The 19,246-nt window shown below is 35.5% G+C and overlaps 1 protein-coding gene across 5 annotated transcripts in view; it reads left to right on the top strand.

Annotated features, from left to right (window-relative positions):
• drosha (drosha ribonuclease III) overlaps positions 1 to 19,246 on the top strand; it is a 69,226-nt gene that overhangs the window by 6,177 nt on the left and 43,803 nt on the right. For 4 of the 5 annotated variants that reach the window (XM_066722219.1, XM_066722230.1, XM_066722209.1 and 1 more), the window contains exons 8-20: positions 994 to 1,080; positions 2,451 to 2,537; positions 5,427 to 5,498; positions 5,804 to 5,885; positions 6,223 to 6,297; positions 7,206 to 7,375; positions 9,209 to 9,333; positions 12,112 to 12,211; positions 13,424 to 13,531; positions 13,943 to 14,050; positions 15,231 to 15,369; positions 17,614 to 17,674; positions 18,172 to 18,231. In XM_066722219.1, the coding sequence (XP_066578316.1) occupies positions 994 to 1,080; positions 2,451 to 2,537; positions 5,427 to 5,498; positions 5,804 to 5,885; positions 6,223 to 6,297; positions 7,206 to 7,375; positions 9,209 to 9,333; positions 12,112 to 12,211; positions 13,424 to 13,531; positions 13,943 to 14,050; positions 15,231 to 15,369; positions 17,614 to 17,674; positions 18,172 to 18,231 (1,274 nt within the window). The remainder of the gene's footprint in view (positions 1 to 993; positions 1,081 to 2,450; positions 2,538 to 5,426; positions 5,499 to 5,803; positions 5,886 to 6,222; positions 6,298 to 7,205; positions 7,376 to 9,208; positions 9,334 to 12,111; positions 12,212 to 13,423; positions 13,532 to 13,942; positions 14,051 to 15,230; positions 15,370 to 17,613; positions 17,675 to 18,171; positions 18,232 to 19,246) is intronic. The other variant, XM_066722240.1, reaches the window with a different exon arrangement.

The following is a 19,246-nucleotide window of genomic DNA, read 5'->3' as shown; positions in this document are numbered from 1 at the left end:
ATAACGCATGTAATGAAGTTTCTGTTAACATTAATGAAAGTTATTTTGTTCCTTGTGTGTTATTCCTTGATGCTGTTACAAGGTGCTCAGCTGATTTGTACTCCAATGCTATATACACTGAGTGGCCTAGTAGTTTTTGTCCCCCTTTTGCCTTCAAAACAGCCTGAATTAATCAGGGTATGGATTCCAAAAGGTGGCGAAAGCGCTCCACAGGGATGCTCGTCCATGTCGACTCCATTGCTTTCCATAGTTGTTTGCAAATTGCCTGGTGGTGGATCTCTACTACGAATAGCTCGTTCCATCTCATCCCACAGATTCTCGACTGGATTGAGAGCTGGTGACTGGGGAGGCCACTGCAGTGAGCTGAATTCACTGTCATGTTCCCAGAACCATTCCTGGACAATCCTAGCCTCGTGGCATGGAGCATTATCCTGCTGAGAGAACCCATTCACAGATGGCCTCTTTCAGCACCACTGTTGTTCTCAGCTGTTCTTTGACCGACTGTAACCCATCTGTTACTCTGCACAAGTTGTCAGCCTCCATTGGCCTCTTTCATCAACAAGTTATTTCCGACCACAGGACTGCCGTGACATTTCTCCCTCTGAATTGCACACGCAAAGAATCCCTAGATAACTGCCTACCTGCTTTAATATAACAATAACTATAGCATAGTCTGAACACGTGATGCTGTCACTGACTGGGCAGTCAATGTCATAGAAAGCAGGCGGGGCCTGTGCCCAGTGGCCACTTGGTGTATGTGTGATTATATATAATATATATATATATATATATGTATATGTAGATATAGATATATGTGTGTGTGTGCAAGTGTTTATAATCTGTCAATAGTTTTCAAGAAGCCTTAAAATGTGCTTATGTTTCTACTCTGGGCACGCTGATAGGCAAGCTATTTAAAAGTGTTTTCAATATTTATTGTATGTAAACCTACTATGTGTATTAAATCTAAACTGTTCTTGTGTTTCTCTTACCTAGCACTGTAAAGCATGCCGTCCGATGACCAACAATTCAGGAAAACTTTTTCACTACAGAATTACAGTGTCCCCACCTACTAACTTCTTAGTAAGTACTTCACAGAATTGAATACAACAGAAATGCTTAAGAACGTCTCTTAGAATATTGATGAATGTAAAAAAAATAATAATCTATAGACGGTTTTACGGATGTCAACATACCACAGTCACCACCTCTAATACAAATTTCCGACCATATGATTGGCATAACTATAATTTATCCGGTATGATTTAAAATCAGGTTAAATTTGTATTGTTTTTGATTTTGATTAATAAAGTACAGCTAAAACATACATGTGATGGAGTGCTGTTGTCCCCTGTCTTTCCCGTTTAACTGTGGTGAGCCACGATTCTCTCCTTGAAGTATCTTTAGGGAATCTGTAAGCCTTTATCTTTGATCAATTGTTTGTTCCAGGTTGCACTGAACACCCGACTACACAGCAACAAGAGACCATTTTAGATTTAGATTGAGATTTATCCATAACAATTTATCAAAGATAAAGGTTTACCGATTACCTTCAACACCTAATCCTAGAGCTTGTCAGCTATATTTCCAAGTCTGGTTGAGTTTCATATGAAACTATTTAAAAACTGTAGTTTTAATAATTTAATATTTTATTATATTGCATTAAATACATGAATACCGTGATACTAGCTCCAGATGACAACTTAACCAGAAGCTTTCTAGTGCACAGACTTGACTTCCAGTATCCAATACTCTCTGAGTCTCAAATAGCAGCCGGTCTCCAATAATCGCTGGGTTCATTTGCATATTCCTGTAAACAAAAGCCAGTCTCTAATAAACACCGGGTTTTCAGTAAATATATATACCGTATGTTAAAACACCATCATGCATGTTTTTATTAATTTATTTCTCACTTTTACTATATATATTGCTGTATATTTGTATTGCTGTTAATTGTAGTGATTGAACTGTCAATTGCGACATAAACAATGCTTTAATGAAGTATAATGTTGTTGAAGTGCTTTTTGTTTATTTAGCCAGAGTTCACAGTATATCGATTCTTAAACTGCTAACAGAATTACTGGAAACTTGTTTTCAATCCAGTGTGTAGTTCACCATATATTAAATGTTTTTTTTTGCATCTTTGGAAAGCAAATTATTAAAAAATAATAATACTTATAAATAAAAGCCTGGCCTGTTAGCCTATTTCTACAATGAAACAATGTTTCCAGGCTGTTCTTACCCTGCATGAGTCCGCAATGTCTTTTTATTTACGAATGTTTAATGCAATCGCCAGTTTCCAATTGACGCCGGGGCTTCTTGCAGTTATTTAGAATAAACACCTGGGGCGTTTCATTGAAGTTTTACAGTATTAATATAAAACCATCTATATGGGTGTTAGATTGCTCACATGGCAACTTTTAACCTAATTAAAAATGTTTCTTTATTTGTAGACGGATAGACCGACTGTGATTGAATATGATGATCATGAATATCTCTTTGAAGGATTTTCGTTGTTTTCCCATACTCCTCTTACCAGTGTAAGTATTTGAGACACTACAGTTTGTTTTTAGAATTCTGTATATGCCACTTTATTTTAATCTTTGTGATTGTATAGATTGACTACATAAAAAAATCTGTTGTAATCTGGATGTAACTTTAACCTGACTAAAACTATTACAAAAAAACGAAACTAGTGTTAACCTTTCCTACATGATACAATACATTACCCCATTCACACTGAAACAATTTCTGGCTTTTTGGTGGCATTTTGTTGCCGGCAAGGTCTGTGTGAATCTTTTATTGCTGGCATTTCGATACCAGCAATTTTCCATCAAGGGTCCTAGTCTAATTGCCGTCAATTTTCGGGCAACATGTCTGTGTGAATGAAGCAGTAAAATGATTGCCTGCAAATTACATGTCCTTGCGTTGTCGACACATTGCGTCAGCTAACTTACGTAACCAATCAGAATAGGGGTGCATTTTTGCAACCACAAAACAAGTTTAAGACACCTTTGAACAAGAACTTGACTGTAACGAAAAATGCACTGGGTCGTTAGAAATGGCGGAGGTTGAAAATAATGTATTCGCAGCAATTCTGAGTATTATTGATGAACCAACAGGTTGGTGACGTATATAATGCAAACTTGTTACGCATATGTCAGTTATTAACCAATAAATCCTGCAAAATATAATACCTTTATACAGGCAAACGTGTTAGACTACATTACAGTGTACACTGATGGTAGTGTGTTTCAAGTTATTTAATTTGATTTCAAAATGTCAAACTTTGAAAGATGAAAAATAAAATAAGTTGTTTTGAGCAATCATTTACGGATCTCCACACCCAGACTTTTGGTAGATATAGATATACACACATGCTTTTTTGTTTATTTTAGTTGATTTGATTTAACTTTGCTACAGTATATGTCAAGACCCCACACAATGCCTCTCATTATGCAACCAGGAACCGAGAGTCGAGTCTCATACTGGGTTCGCTGGTTCAAGTTATCTTTGATTTCTGGGTCCAGTAACCACACCGCAAACACACAACCATACAATCTGATGAACTGGTAATAGCGCGAATACACACCTAGATTTGACGTAATGTTTGCTTTTCCCTCTTGACCATTTGTTCTTGGTAGTGAGTCTGAACCCAACCAGCTCCCTGTTTAGAACCAATAATGCTGTAAATACAATGGAAGGAAATTGGCAAAACGGGGAAATTATCGAAATTTGTCGGCATTCAAAGCCAGTATGAATGGGGGTGCAACAGGAAAAAAGCAGGCACACGTTTCAGTGTGAATGGGGCTTATGTGTTTTCCAAAAGTTTTTAACTATTTTAAAGCTATGTAGATCACCTTTCAGAGGACTTGCAAATAATTATTATATAACCTTACAAGAAAAGAGAAAAACAGGGTAATTAAAAATAAATAAATGTTACATTTACATTTAGATTACTTTTCTGGCATGGATAGATTCATGATGCATAACCTATATAATCTTATCTATTGGATTGGTCAATGATTCTGCCTGCGTTTTCTTCTGAAGTGGCAAACTTGAGTACTGCTGGTAATATGCTAGCATTTATTTTGTGTAAGTGTTTAAGTAACATTTGCATTTTATTATTATTAATGCATTTTATTTGTAGGCAGGCAAAACATTTCTTTAGGCTTCACCAATCCATTAAGAGGGGAAATAAATGACAGTGCTAATGATGTGCTTGAATGGATTAGGAAAAAAAAAAAAAGTTCTTACAATGGTGTACAATAAACTGGAGAATGAAGCAGAACTTGCAATTGTGATACACCAGCCTTTGGCAGTTTAGTGGTAATTATTAGGTTTATATTTTTAGAGGTTGTTACGAATTGGCTTTAGTAGGCTATACGCTCTCTTACTGAAGATACACTTTCATTACTGGATTGAGCCAAATGCAAAACTCTCCTATGTTACTTTGTGACCGAGGTACACAAATCTACAGTATTCCCTATTACATTAAAGATATACCTAATTACATCACTTGGCAGGAGAAGGGGGACAATTGGCATGTGATACAACTTGTTGAACTTTGAAAGATTTGAGTTTTCCATCTGGTGATTTGATCATGGGGAATATAAGACTTTAGATCCGTTTAAACAGGTAGTTCAATGTATGACTTTGATTGCAATTGGACATAGGCTACATCTATCACTATTTTTGTAAGTGACTGAAATACGTGGTTAGGAACATTCTCTCTCAAGATGTTTAATTGCACTTGCAGTTGCTTTTTTCAGATTCTTGTGCTGTTGATGTACTTGACATCTTCCTTTTTGAAGACCCTTCAGTAGCTGGCAGAATATTACAGAAGTATGAAGCTAGAGCACCTTCATAGATAATAACGTTCCAGGCCCATAAGTTAAAATGGAGACAGGAAATCAATGAATGTCAGCTTGGAGTGATGTGGGAAGTGACTGATGGATTTAAGCTAACAAATGTACATAATTTGGTCAATATTTCAAGTAAAAAAAAACAAAAAGCAATCTTGAGGATTACACAGATTTTCAAAGGATAATTCATACTTTTGGAATGGGGTTTGCATAAATTACCAAATTATAAATGGATTTGCAAAACAAGCTGTGCAAGTGTGCAGTAATGTACAGCTTGTGAGTTGAATGGAGAAACCTAACACTTGCAGAGCAGGGTTAATCCTCTAAAATGAACTTTCTTGCTGTAGACAACAAAGAACATGTAACGGTAAGATTAAAAAGGAAGAGTAGGCTTATCTGTTTAAAAAGATTACAGCGAGGTAGTGTTCGGAAGCTCCCTGTGAAGATCTTTTTCAAATTAAAGAGATTGAGCTTTAATGAGTTTCCCTGAAATGTTTAACCTCTGTCAGGAATACCTTGTTAGTTTAAGGCATTGTTTACATTTCTTATCTTGTATCATTGCAGATTCCATTGTGCAGAGTTATACGTTTTAATATAGATTACACCATTCATTTTATTGAAGAAATGACGCCCGAGGTAATTATTTTCATTGTGTAGATGGAATGGATTTTTCCTGTTTCTTGTCATACAACTTCATATTGTTAGGTCATTAAATGCATTATACTGAAAACTGCTGTAAAATACTGTTCTGCCTTTTATTTGCTAGGGCATAATGTTAAACTTCTCCTAATAATGAATTAACAAAATGCCATTTAATTGGACACCATGATAAGACTTTTAAAGAGCAATTTTCTATTTTTTTTCTGTTGAAAGTTTGTTGTATAGTCTTTAGCTTTTATTTCAAGGTAATTAGTATTTTCAATCATTTGCTTCAATTGCAGAACTATTGTGTGAGGGGACTGGAGCTGTTTGCATCTTATTTGTTTAAAGACATCTTGGAACTCTATGACTGGAATCTCAAGGGTAATGTTTTTACTTTTTTTTTTTTTTTTTTTTTTTACTTAAGACTTCTCTAAAAACTGACCAAACATAAATGTGTAATTTTACCACTGAACAAAATGTCCTTACATTTCAAAATAATTAATACAATTGAAATTATTTGTAAATAATATATATTTCTACACACATTTGTGTATACGTTTCTAATGTCATATATTAGCAAGACCTTACTTTTGTGCCTTTATTATTCATTTACACCTTCAAATGTTGTACATGTAACCTTATCAATGTCTGATCAACAAATTATACAAGAGCATAATTAAAGGGATTTTTATACATTACATTTATTTTCTTTTTTTAGGTCCTGAGGGTGAAAATGATCCGCCCACTTGTCAAAAATTCCACTTCATGCCACGTTTTGTTCGATTCCTTCCTGGTCAGTGCTTCCTCAAATACCATAATTTGTTTTGGTGTACTGTGTATGTGTGTTGGGGGTAGGTACCGCCCTCGTGTGGCCAAATGGGCAAGCTGTAGATCAAAGTATCTTCAGTCACTGCCTACATTTATATAATAAAAAACAACACAATAACAATGTAAATGACCTACTGTTTGGCCACTATATATATATATATATATATATATATATGTTTACCTGATAAGAACATCCATTTACATTTACAATCAGAATCCTGATCTGCAGGTGTCTGTTTCGCTATTTGTTGCTTTGATTGACAATCTCATTAACTATACTTGGAAAAACACAAGAGGCAGTATTGTTGGAAAGTGCCAGTACTCCATTTGCTTCAATGAATAATTCTGTATCTGTGTCCTCAGACAAATTGTTAAATGCTAATTTTCTTCACAGTATCCTGGCAATAAACAATTTAGCATCGTGGATAGCAAAATGGAAAAATAAATTCCACAAAACATATACAATAGTATTGACAATATGTTAATACAAGTACTACACAGAAAATAAAAAAACAAAATCAATGCATTTAAACTTCAGAAGGTTTAAATTACAGCAGAGATAACAATGATCATTTAGACATGCCTCTGAAATCGAAAGGGGTATGTCAAGAAAATCAATGTATGAAGTCCCAGAGCAGTATTTGCACCAGTTCCCAATCTTGCAACTTGCAGACCTGACGTTCCCATATGTTCTTGCTTGGTTATTGTATAGTTTGTCATAAATAATCTTTTGAATGTGCTCCTCCTTTCCTTGAGACACATCTGAGATTAAATACATGCAGCATTTAAAAAGATAATGGAACTGAATGCAGTGGATGTGAGTTACAATAGAAGTAGTTGCCCCTAGCTAGCTTTTGATTTTCTCTGATGCAGATGGGGGTAAGGAAGTGCTGTCAATGCACCAGGTTCTGCTGTATTTACTGAGGAGTAACAAGCCTCTGGTGCCTGAAGAAGAGATTGCCAACATGCTTCAGTGGGAGGAACTGGAGTGGCAGAAATACGCTGAGGAATGCAAAGGAATGATTGTCACCAACCCTGGCATGGTGAGTTATGTTTGAGAAATGTAGATGACAACATGTTTAATTTTATTACCTACCTACCTAACTCCACTCCACCCCAGTGGACCATAGAAATCAACAGGTTATCATCTAAGTACATTGTAAACATTATAATAATGAAAATGCTGCAGACATGATTACCAGGAGCTTAACTGCTAAACAAGATGAGTGTATTATAGCCTACATGCTCTTATTTTTGCTAAATTCATATTAGGAACAGTATTAGTTTAACGCCATCAGCAACAGAGTAAAGGTATACAGGCATACATAATATTATATAGACTATAGTATGTTTGCATTATATTATAATCTGTGAACTGCATATGTAAGCAGAGATGTTTGAATTCGTTTGGTGACTTGAATTTTTTTTTCTTTTCACATCTGAATTATCATTTATTACATTTTCTGCTCAATGCTCAGCACTTTTTTGTTGTTGTCATTCCCATACTCCATGGGGTTAATGAGCATCTTTGTCATCTTCACTGGTGCCAATCAAACTGTCCCAGATGTACGTTTTGTTCAGAAAATATGGAATATTAAAAGGAATATACGCTATAAACAAATTATAACTGGAGTAATTCCCTATTGAAACCCATGTTATTTAGTCAGGACCTACATTTTCAGTATACTGTTAACAGATCTTATAACAGGATCCTTTATAAGTGGAGTGCACCTGTATTAAAAGTTTGTGTATGTATACACACATTTACACAAACACAGTATTTTCTGCAAAAGTATTCACCCTCCTGCAAAGTTTCCATGTTTTATTGTCATCTGAGTTTGCAATCATGAAACTTTCAAATAAGACTTTAACTTGACTTCAGAGTAAATTAATCTGTTTCTCCTAAGATTCAGTGAATTTGAAAGACTTGCATATTTCTATATCTGAGATTGCAGTCAATGTTCATACATGAGCAATATCCCAGTCCCTACACAAAGCTGTCCTGTGTGAGTGAGAGGAAAGAATGCAGGCATTACTGAAAAAGACCCATCTTAAATCTTATATGGAGTTTGTGACAAAACATGTAAATGATACAGCAGCCATGTGACAGAAGGTTTTGTGGTCAGACAAGGCAAAATCAAAGTCTTCCATCTGCCACAAGCCCAGTACAGCACATTACCCAGTCAGCACCGTCCCAGCTGTCAAGCTCGGTTGTGTCAGCGTCGAGTTATGGGGATGCTTCTCATCAGCAGGGACTGGGAAGCTTGTCAGGATTGAGGGGGAAATGGATGGTGCAAAATACAGGGAAGTCCTGGAGGAAAATCTGCTGGAGTCAGCCAAGAATCTGGGTGGGAAAAACACATTCCAGCAGGACAATAACCTGAAGTACAAGGCCAAAGCCACACTGGGGTGATTTTAAAAAGAAGAACATGAATGTCCTTGAGTGGACAGTGGACAGTCCAAACTTTGAATCCAATAGCAAATCTGATTGATTGCAGTCTAGCAATGATACCCAACAAACTTGTCAGAACTGGAGCAATTTTGTAGGAAAGAATGGGCAAAAAGTACACCATCCCACTGTGTAAAGCTGTTAGAAAGACTGTGCTATGCTCAAAGGTTCTTCCACCAAGAACTGACTTGAACTGAATTTAGAACTGAATATTTATGCAGTAGGAACAATTCAAATCATATATCTTCTGTACAGATGACATTCTACCTCCTTATCATAGAAGTCTTAAGCTTAATCATTAGAGTTTTGAATAATAAAACAAATGTTCAGTATTTATGATTAATCAAAATGTGAATCTTTTGGTAAGGGGTAAAAGCTTTTGGAAGGCACTGCATACTACACGTATATTAAGAGTAACATTTTTCAGAAACCAAGCTCTGTGCGAATCGACCAGTTGGACCGGGAGCAGTTTAACCCTGAGGTCATCACCTTTCCAATTATTGTACACTTTGGGATCAGACCAGCACAGCTGAGTTATGCCGGAGATCCACAGTAAGTTCATTTTTATTATTTTGTGTTATGATATCTGCTGAAGGTCTCTTGCATGAAGCTGTACTTTTGCTTTGTTTTGGAGTCTGTTAAACTATTGCACAGCATGTTTTCTCTCCTGCTTGCTTACTGAATGTAAATAAAGTGTCCCCACCAAGAGACTGCTAAACCATGCTTTAATTGATTTTCTGTTGTTTTTTGTTTGTCAAACATCACAATAAGTATGTATAATAAATATGTGGATGGATGGGGAAATTATTATTAGATGAGGGAAATCCTTACCTGCTGCATAAATCTTTAATTGAAATAATTGGTAGGACTGAGCTATTTTAATTACAGGCTAATATTGTAATACCACAGAGTCCCCAGAAGAGAAGGACATCACTGACCATGTTAAACTTGTATTCTGTGAGTAACTAGCCTAGGTTCAGTGGACCTAGCAGTATATCCAGGCAGTGTAAATCAAAGAACTGCTGAGGATTGCAGTTTCTTTTGTAAACGTATAATGGAATGAGCAGTTCAGTGATGGTAATGTCTTCAGAGTGTTTCTGAAGGTACTTATAAGGTCATGAGAAATGGATTTTAAATCCTTACAGGCTGCACCTTTAAGGTGAAATAAGATTTTAGAAATCCGGTAATCATATGGGTAATCCTGTTTATTATTAATCTGTAATGTTTTAATTTGAAGTATTCAATTCCTCTTGTCCCTGGCTTTAAGTCTTAAGCAGTAATTAAATGTTTACAAAATAAGTTAAGGAAAAAAACAAAAACAAAAAAACACTGCATATAATTGAATGCAGAAGATTAATTTGTTTTAAGTATTCTTTTTTTTTTTTTTTTCTTTTTCTTTAACTAGAGACATGTATTCCACTGGTGCAACAAAATAAGTATAAGTGTGGAAATTAAAAATAAATAAATAAAATTAAAACAATTGATACCATTATTCGAGCTTAATCAAATTATACATTATTTATCTATGCACATACATACATACATTCTTACACAAGCAACACAAATTCCAAGTAAATGGATCATTAAAATGAAATTAAAATAGAAAATTAATGATTGCATAAGTATTCAAACCCTTTGTTGTGGCAAACCTGAATTAATAAATATGCACATAATGACCTTCAAGCCACACAATGAGTTGAATGGGCTCAGTTTGTGTGCAGTAATAGTGGTTCTCATGGTTTCAGAACATAAATACCTGTCTCTGTGAGGTTCCTTGGTCAGGTATTGAATTTTAAGCAAAGACTTTCAAAAAGCTTTCAAATCATTGAACAGCACAGGTCAGGAGATGGGTACAACAAATATTGAAGTCTCTGAATATCCCTGTAAGCATAGTCTACGCAATCATCAAGAAATGGATGGTGCATTGTACCACCCAGATACTGCCTGGATCAGGTCGTCCCACCAAACTGAGCAGCCGGCAAGGGAGAAACTAATGAGGGATGCAGCTTTGAAATAGCTGAAGAGTTCAGTAGCTGAGATGGGAGAAAATGTGCATCAGTCAAAAATATCCAGAACACTTCAATAAACTAGCCTGTTTGGTAGGGTGGCATGTGGAAGCGATTACTTAAAATAAGCATCTCAAAGCCCAAATGGAGTTTTCAATTTCCTGCAAGAATTAGAACACCAAATTGGAACTTTTAGGTCTAAATGCCAAGCGTTATGTTTGGCACAGCACATCTCTCAGTCAACACCATCCCTACAGTCAAGCCTGGTGGTGACAACAACATGCTGTGGGGATGCTTCTCCTCATGACAATGAGCACAATGATACAAAGCTACACTGGAGTGGCTAAAGAATAAGAAAGTCAATGTGCTTAAGTGACCCAGTCAAAGTCCTGACTTGAATTCTATGGAGAATCTGTGGAAAGAATTAAACTGTTGTCCTTAAGTGATCCTCAAGCAACTTGAATGTTGAGGTCTGAATACTTATGCAATCAACTTATAATTTTTCTCTTGTTTTTTCTGACATTTACTGTAACTTAGCCTTAAAACTTCAGTTTTAGCATTTCAGGTTTAAAAAAAAAAAGTTCACAGAAATGTGTATACATAATTTTGTACCTTCTCAAAATGGGACACCATAAGAAAGGTGTGAAATAAGTTTGCAAGACACTTTATAAATGAAGTACCTTTTAGAACTGGTGTTGTTCTATACTCTTCTCTCGACTCTTTCCAGAACAACGCTATCTCGGGTAGTGCTTTCTCAGATAGACTGCATTGACACTGAACATCAAGAACTATCGAACTCCCATTCACCACAACAGTCTTCTCAGATTAAACAATTTTACGGCATCTCCTTGCATTGTATCTTTACTTTTGATCGCCAGACTTTGTTTTACAGAACCTTTAACAGTCTCTTAAATTATCCATAAAATCCTTTAATGTATCCGATCTAATTGGCCACATCTCTCCAGCTGAACAAAATAGACCTTGGCATACTCTCCTTTCGATTTTCTTCAAAGAGAATAAAGAATGTACCTTTTGAAGCTTTTACTCAGAGTTGTCTTGGCTAACTGGGTATTGGATTCAAACACTAAAAGCATCACTAGGATATGCAATGACAAAGCAGTCAGAAATTCTGATCAACCTTTCATGCAGCGTACATTCATGTCCTGCCTTGTCAAGTAAAACATGAGTGAAACAGGCTGGAGTCTGATGACTAATTGGAGAATTGCCCAAGGCTTCAACTAAATTCTTAATTAATTAGAAGTGATTCCAGATAAGCTATCAAAGTTGAATCCTTTCAGAATACTCAGTTTTTTTATTATTCCAGGTACCAGAAATTATGGAAAAGCTACGTGAAACTGCGCCATCTGCTGGCCAACAGCCCTAAAGTCAAGCAAGTGGACAAGCAGAAGCTGACACAAAGAGAGGTAAAATAAATAATATAAATATTATCCATCTGGATGTCTGACTCTTTGGTCGTTTGAAGTTTTGGATCTCAGATTCACTTTCAGGTCTGTGGAGGAGTTAAAAAAAAAAAAAAAAAAAAAAAAAAAAAAAAAAGCACATCAAAAACCCAAACATGTTCTGCATTAACTTGGTGTCTCAAGAAAGTTTAGTTTCTTCTACCCTAGTCATTTTGAGGATTTCTGTGGTAATTAAAATATGAACTGCTTTAAGCAAGGGGGCTCTTTAAGGCAATGCAACATTTGACTTTCATGGTAACTGCCAGAAATGAAATCACTTCAGCTGAAATATAGGTGGGTTATGTCCTTGAAGAAGCAGGGCATCAGTAATGAGAAAGCTAATGAGGTGCTTGCAAATGGTTCAATGTGTACGACACCTTTACATTCCTTTGCAAAAAGGTGCATAAACTACATGCAATCCCTCATTGTGATGCCAATTTGATAGTCTGCATTCATTCAGAGAGTTGGAGAGATCTCCAGCCAGAAACAAGACACAAAGAAGGAAGATGAAACTGAAATTCATAAATTGGAGAGCAGTTTTATTTTTTATTTATCTATTTTTCTGAGCCCTGTGAAAGTAGGTGCTTGTGTATTGGACTTAAAGCTTTGATTCTGTCAGCAAACAGTAGATACACAAGACGGAGGAATCTCTGACACTAGTGAACCCCCAGGTCTGCGCATCTGTCATGAGTAGCGTAATTGACAGCACTGCAAACAAGGCTGTGGTCATTAAAAGTTGTCCTCTTCTTGTATATACTGTCACCCTCTTGTGTCAATGTTAAATTATATGTGGAGTTGCACAGTTTATTGTGGAATGTTTTTACCATCTTGTCTGATTTTTTTTTTTTTTTTTTTTTTTTTTTAATTCACTTTTAATCCAGAGATGATTTTCTTTATTTAGTTTTCATTTATGTCACTGATTTATTTATGTATGTGTGTATATATCCACCACAAACCCCCACCATCTCGTAATGCTAGTTAGTCAGTAGTTTCTGGATTAAAATAGATATGTTTCTGCCAATAATATCAGTACTATGCATGATTTCAATATTCTTAATCACACCCTAGCATTTTATTCCTCTCCCCAGGGTAATCATTTGTTTTAGCTGTTGTTTGACACCTGTAAAAGGAGAATCCCTGCTGGTTTTAACCACTGATCAATTATTCACATTGTAGGAAGCTCTTCAAAAGATCAGACAAAAGAACACCATGCGCCGTGAGGTGACTGTGGAACTCAGTAGCCAGGGCTTCTGGAAAACAGGGATCCGCTCGGATGTGTGCCAGGTATTAGTGCTTCTCTTATCCTTCACTCGGCAGTACTTTATAGAAATACAATGGAAATCGGGAGTCTTAAAACCCTCATAGCTTATGCTGGGAAAATTAAATCTAAATTGCAATTCCGCCGAAGACTTGTTACAATGGCTTGTGTACAATTAGTTTTAATGCAATTGCTTACACCTAAGATACCCTTGAAATTGTTAACAACTTGTTATAGTTGTTGTTAACAATTGTTATTTTGTTGTTGAATGTTTGTTTAAAAGTTAGTTTAAAATCAGAAAATCTAAATCAAATTTTCTTCCACAGTTTAATAATCTTATTTTGATGATTTTGCCTTCTTTTGTTGTTAGATCATACCTAATCGATCATGACTGCTCAACTGATTTTTGTTCTGTTCTTTGTTCTTTGTGTCAACAGCATGCCATGATGTTGCCAGTCCTCACTCATCACATTCGCTACCATCAGTGCCTCATGCACTTGGACAGGCTGATAGGTTATGTGTTCAAAGAACGCTGTCTTCTGCAGGTAAACAGGACATCAGCATCAGGTCTTGAGTTGTTTAAAGATGTGTCAAACTGATACTCAGTTTTTTTTTTTTTTTTTTTAGTTCTCCCCCATTTCTATGACCCTCGGCCTGTTTTACTATTATTGGCCACATAAGGACCCTTTTAATTTGGAGTTCAAGCAAGACATCGGTGTCCTTCAATAAAGATATTTTAGATTATCCTTTGCTATAGGTTCCTGTGCTTTAATAATAATTCACTTAAAATTAAATCAGTTATAATATTATACCTATTATTTACAATTCTTGTCTGGAGTACTTCCAGGTTTTTGCCATTCAATCTTAAAAACACTACACATTTTAAGAGTACATTATGGAAGTCTGCATGGCCTAGCAGTGATGAAAATATCTCTCTTGTTAGGGTTTTGAAAATGCCCTTTATGTGCAATGTTTTAAGTGTGAAAAGGGGGATAGTTAAACATTTTAGCAAATTTGATGATTTTTATATCATATACAGAAATGTATCCTTTTCATTAAGGTTTAATAACTTCAGTAACTCTTGTGCCTTTATATAATTTAGAACCCACAAAGTAGGTATTGGTGGATTCAGACATCTCTCAGAGGTGGTATTTATATATAAACATGCACACATTCACACACTTAAGAACAAGCACAGAAAAAGATTATTCTTTTTAATGTTATTCCAGTCTGGAGCAGAGGTCAGAGGTTCTCAAAGGAAAATGTATATGTATTTAAAGATTTTATGTCAACTTGGCAGACTGCTGATATGTATTAAATACCCCGTCTTCAAGGGGCAAAGATGCCTCTGAGCTTTTTAATAATTCAGTAGTACAATTTCACTCTGCTCATTTTTATTTTTAGTCAATGCCAGACTCAGTATCCTATTTGTAAAGCACATGGACAACTCCAATAAAACAAAATTGTATTTTTATTGTATATTTGTTTGTAATACTTTTGTAACTCTTGTTGAATTTTGTAAGATAACTGGAAGTCCACGTGATGAGAATCATACGTAGATATACTACTCGGGCAACAATATGCAGACTTGGAGTTTTATATATATAATCTATTATTATTATTATTATTATTATTATTATTATATTTAGTCGCGTATAATTTAGGACACTGCAGTTGGTTGTGTGTAGTGCTGTTGTTGATAACGGTGCTCTATCTCCATTTCAGCTGGCGATGACTCACCCTAGCCATCACCTGAACTTCGGGATGAATCCAGACCATGCCAGAAACTCTTTGTCTAACTGTGGCATCAGGCAGCCGAAATATGGAGACAGAAAGGTCCATCACATGTACATGAGGAAAAAAGGTAATTTGGCTATAAATACATTTTCTCCCAATTATGGTTTTATCAGTAATTAAAATAAGAAAATATAATACCAAGATATAAAATGAACCACACCACCTCCATTAGTCTTCCTTTATCAATTGTTTAAAATAATTCAAAGTAATTAAATACATCTTTTTTTTTATTTTATTTTATACGGGCTGTAGTGCACCAACAGGACATGTCGGCATACATGCAGGTATTAAAAGTCCCAATGTAATCCCTAAAGAAGACTAAGTTGATGAATCTGACTTTATTTTATCTGGTGCACCAGCCCATATTTCTCAGATGTTAGTGTTTTTGGCAGACACTTTTCTACACGAAGTCAGCTATTCAAATATAAAACTGTGTGTATTAAGCATACTTTATTATGCCTACCACAAGAGGGCAGTACAATACAATACATAGCACAGGGATTTTAATAAGAGAAACCAACTTATTTTCATTTCTCAAAAATTGTTAAAACTGATAGTTGTATTTATTTTCCATGCATTATATTCAACTTCAGAAAACCACTTTGTTCATGTAATTTTTTTTTATGTTAGGCAAATACAGACGTGTGACATTATAGTAAAAACCCTGAGTGGAGGAACATAACAAATGCAGAATGCAGATGCCTCCAAAGAGGTGTACTGCATGATACAATTAAGCAATTAACATCCTATCATGCTCTGTGGCATGTACACAAAATGCTCAGCAGGCCCGGTTGAGCTCGATTTTGGATCAAGATGGCAAGAGGAAAGGATCTAAGTGTCTTTGAAAGAGGGGTCATTATTTGGGCACGAATGGCAGGAGCTTCAGTCACAAAGACGCTCAACTGGCTCGTGTTCTCCACAAGTGAGCGAGTGCATGTGTGGGACACCAATAGAATGGTACAGGCCTGACTGCTGGACCCCTACAGTGAGGGGGTCCAGAGGCTCTGTTATGCTGTGGGGGGCATTTTCCTGGCATGGTTTGGGTCCACTTGTCCCCTTAGAGGGAAGGGTCACTGCAAATCATTACAAAGTTATTCTGAGTGATCACCTTTATCCTGTGGTGAAACATTTCTATCCTGATGGGAGTGTCTCTTCCAGGATGACAATGCCTCATCCACAGGGCACAAGGTCTCACTGAATGGTGTGATGAGTATGAAAATGAGGTGAATCATATGCTATGGCTTCGCAGTCACCAGATCTCAACCCAATTGAACACCTATGGGAGATTTTGGACTGACGTGTTAGACAGCGCTCTCCACCACCATCATCAAAACACCAAATGAGGGAATATCTTTTGGAAGAATGGTGTTCATCCCTCCAGTAGAGTCAGAGACTCGTAGAATCTGTGCCAAGAGCATTGAAGCTGTTCTGGCGGCTTGTGGTGCCCAACACCTTACTGAGACACTTTGGTGGCTTTTCCTTTAATTTGTCACCCGTCTGTATATGCTTTAAATAAAATATCATACTTTTGAGAAAGTAAGTTATTTATACTCTCTCTCTCTCTCTCTCTCTCACACACACACACACACACATACACATATATATAACATGTTTATAGTTAATGTTAACAATGCACAGTTGTTATGCTACTCTGGTGCTGTTAAGATCTATAGGGGTATTATTTTGTAACTTTTAAGGAAATGCCAGGTTTACTCCAAAAGGGCATTATATATGAGTGCACTAGCATCTGAAACACAATTAACATAAAAGGATTAAGGTGAGTATCAAGTGGCACTTGTGGTTCTTTCTTTGTAAGATGTGAGATGTAAGATCTTTCTCGGCTACTCAGGAGTTATTGGCAGGTCCATGTTTAGTGCAGTTAATGTGACTGCAAACATTGAAGTTTATAAAATACGAAACATGAGATGTTATAATTCAAAATAGTACTTTATTTCCATCTTTAAAATGCTTTATGTATATATTTATGTATGTGTGTTGATTATTAATATTCCTTTTGGAAAGCTTTCATAGATTGTATTGATACTTTTCTGTTTAATATAACTACTTTAACATACTTTCGGTTTAAACACTGGGTCTTAATGAGTAATTTTTTTTCCAACTTTTTCATATCAGGCCCAGCTTTTATCCATGTTTGTAGAATTTACTCATTACTGTAAATGATTATTTTGCTTTTCTATTGCTTATCAGCAACACTATTCCAAATGGGGTTAATTTTGGTTTGTTTTGAGACATTAGGTCATTGCTGTTTTAGTTACTAAATTTTTTCATAATTCTATACTTAAAATGTTAGGTATCAACACCTTGATCAACATAATGTCACGGCTTGGCCAGGATGACCCCTCACCTTCAAGGTAAATTTTTGATCATTCAAATGAAAGAAATACTTAAGAAAATGCCATTATATACATACTGATGTATTAAAAAAAAATGTGATTCCTGTAATTTACCAAGAGAAACATCGCTTTTAATGTCATAAAACTACAAACAACAACAACTGAAACTTAAAAGATTACCTTTTAGTCCATCAAATATAATTGCTTGAGAATGAAATGACATTTCATAAGAAACCATGATCTTCTTTGGTAACGCAGTTTTAAATCCTGATCTCAACATCAGGAAAGCATTAATACAAAATGTGTAGCAAAGACAAAAATCCAAACTCTGAATCGTTTAGTCAAGCAAGGTTGTGTTTTTGATTAAAAAATAATTGAACACCATAAACTAACATGCATGAAGTACATTTACACATTAAACACTTTTTGAAATTGTTTTCATGTTGTTGTACTTGTACTGATTTAAGGGTCCCCTACCAACAGCGTTTATTATTCTCTTTTTTTCCTCATTGCAGAATAAATCATAATGAGCGTCTGGAGTTTCTTGGTGATGCAGTTGTCGAGTTTCTTACTAGGTGAGTTTGTCATGTTGATGTTAGATTTTAAATAAATACCTGACTATTCATTTATTTGTGTTTGCCCCGTTTTTAAGAAGTTTTCAGCTTTAATGTATTAATGCATGTTATTCCTTTGCACATTAGCAGTAGACTTTTTTTCATATTTAATCAGAATCTGATTACAAACTGCCAAATTAACTACATGACATTATGTAGTGCTTCACTGGACTCCAGTTACAACCATGATAATTTTATTTCATTTTATACCATGAAAATCTAAAGCAACAAGCCTAGGTTTATAGCTATTAAGCATTGTACATAAGTAAAGGAGTGTGTTGCAATATCTAAAAGGTTGTGCAGCTTCAAGGTATACTGTAAGAACAAAAGTGTGAATATTCCTTTCACTTATTTATGACTATCATGTTTTATACTTTATGCAAATGTTGTTAAATAATTAAATAATTGTTGATCCCTGTAAACATTATAGGCAGTGGATTTCCAAAATTGCTGCAAAGGTGGTGTTTTGGGGAAGATGGGAGGATGCAAAGCAATGAATTCTGGGAGACAGGTGTAATGCCCTGTATTTATGTGCGTTGTAGGTGGGATTAGGATCTGCCAGTTTAGCTCAATCACCAAATTATCAAAAGCAGTTATCATTTTATTTACTAATTTGTAGTAAATACTGTGGGGGGGGGGGGGGTGCAACTAAAACCATAATTAATTATCTGTTTAGTTGTAACAAGGAACAAACAGAATTTGAATTTAGTGTCAGTTTTTGTAGTGTAATTGTTAATTTGGCATATTCAGCTACTGCCAGCCAGTTTGAAAAAGTGAGGTGATTTCAAATCAATAAATTATTTGGCAAACTTTCCAATTATACCAGAACACTCCAGACCAGGGTATATAGAAGTTGAGAACACAGCCATCTCAATTTTACAATCGTCCTTTTCAGCATTCATAATTTTCTATGGCCTATAGGTGACAAAAAAAGAGTTTGATATTTAATAGCAACACATTTTCTTACAAATCCAAA

The sequence above is a fragment of the Amia ocellicauda genome, chromosome 2 (assembly GCF_036373705.1).
Source record: "Amia ocellicauda isolate fAmiCal2 chromosome 2, fAmiCal2.hap1, whole genome shotgun sequence".
NCBI lineage: Eukaryota > Metazoa > Chordata > Actinopteri > Amiiformes > Amiidae > Amia > Amia ocellicauda.
Note: the sequence above shows the minus strand (reverse complement) of the source record. Positions and strands in the feature narration are given on the sequence as shown.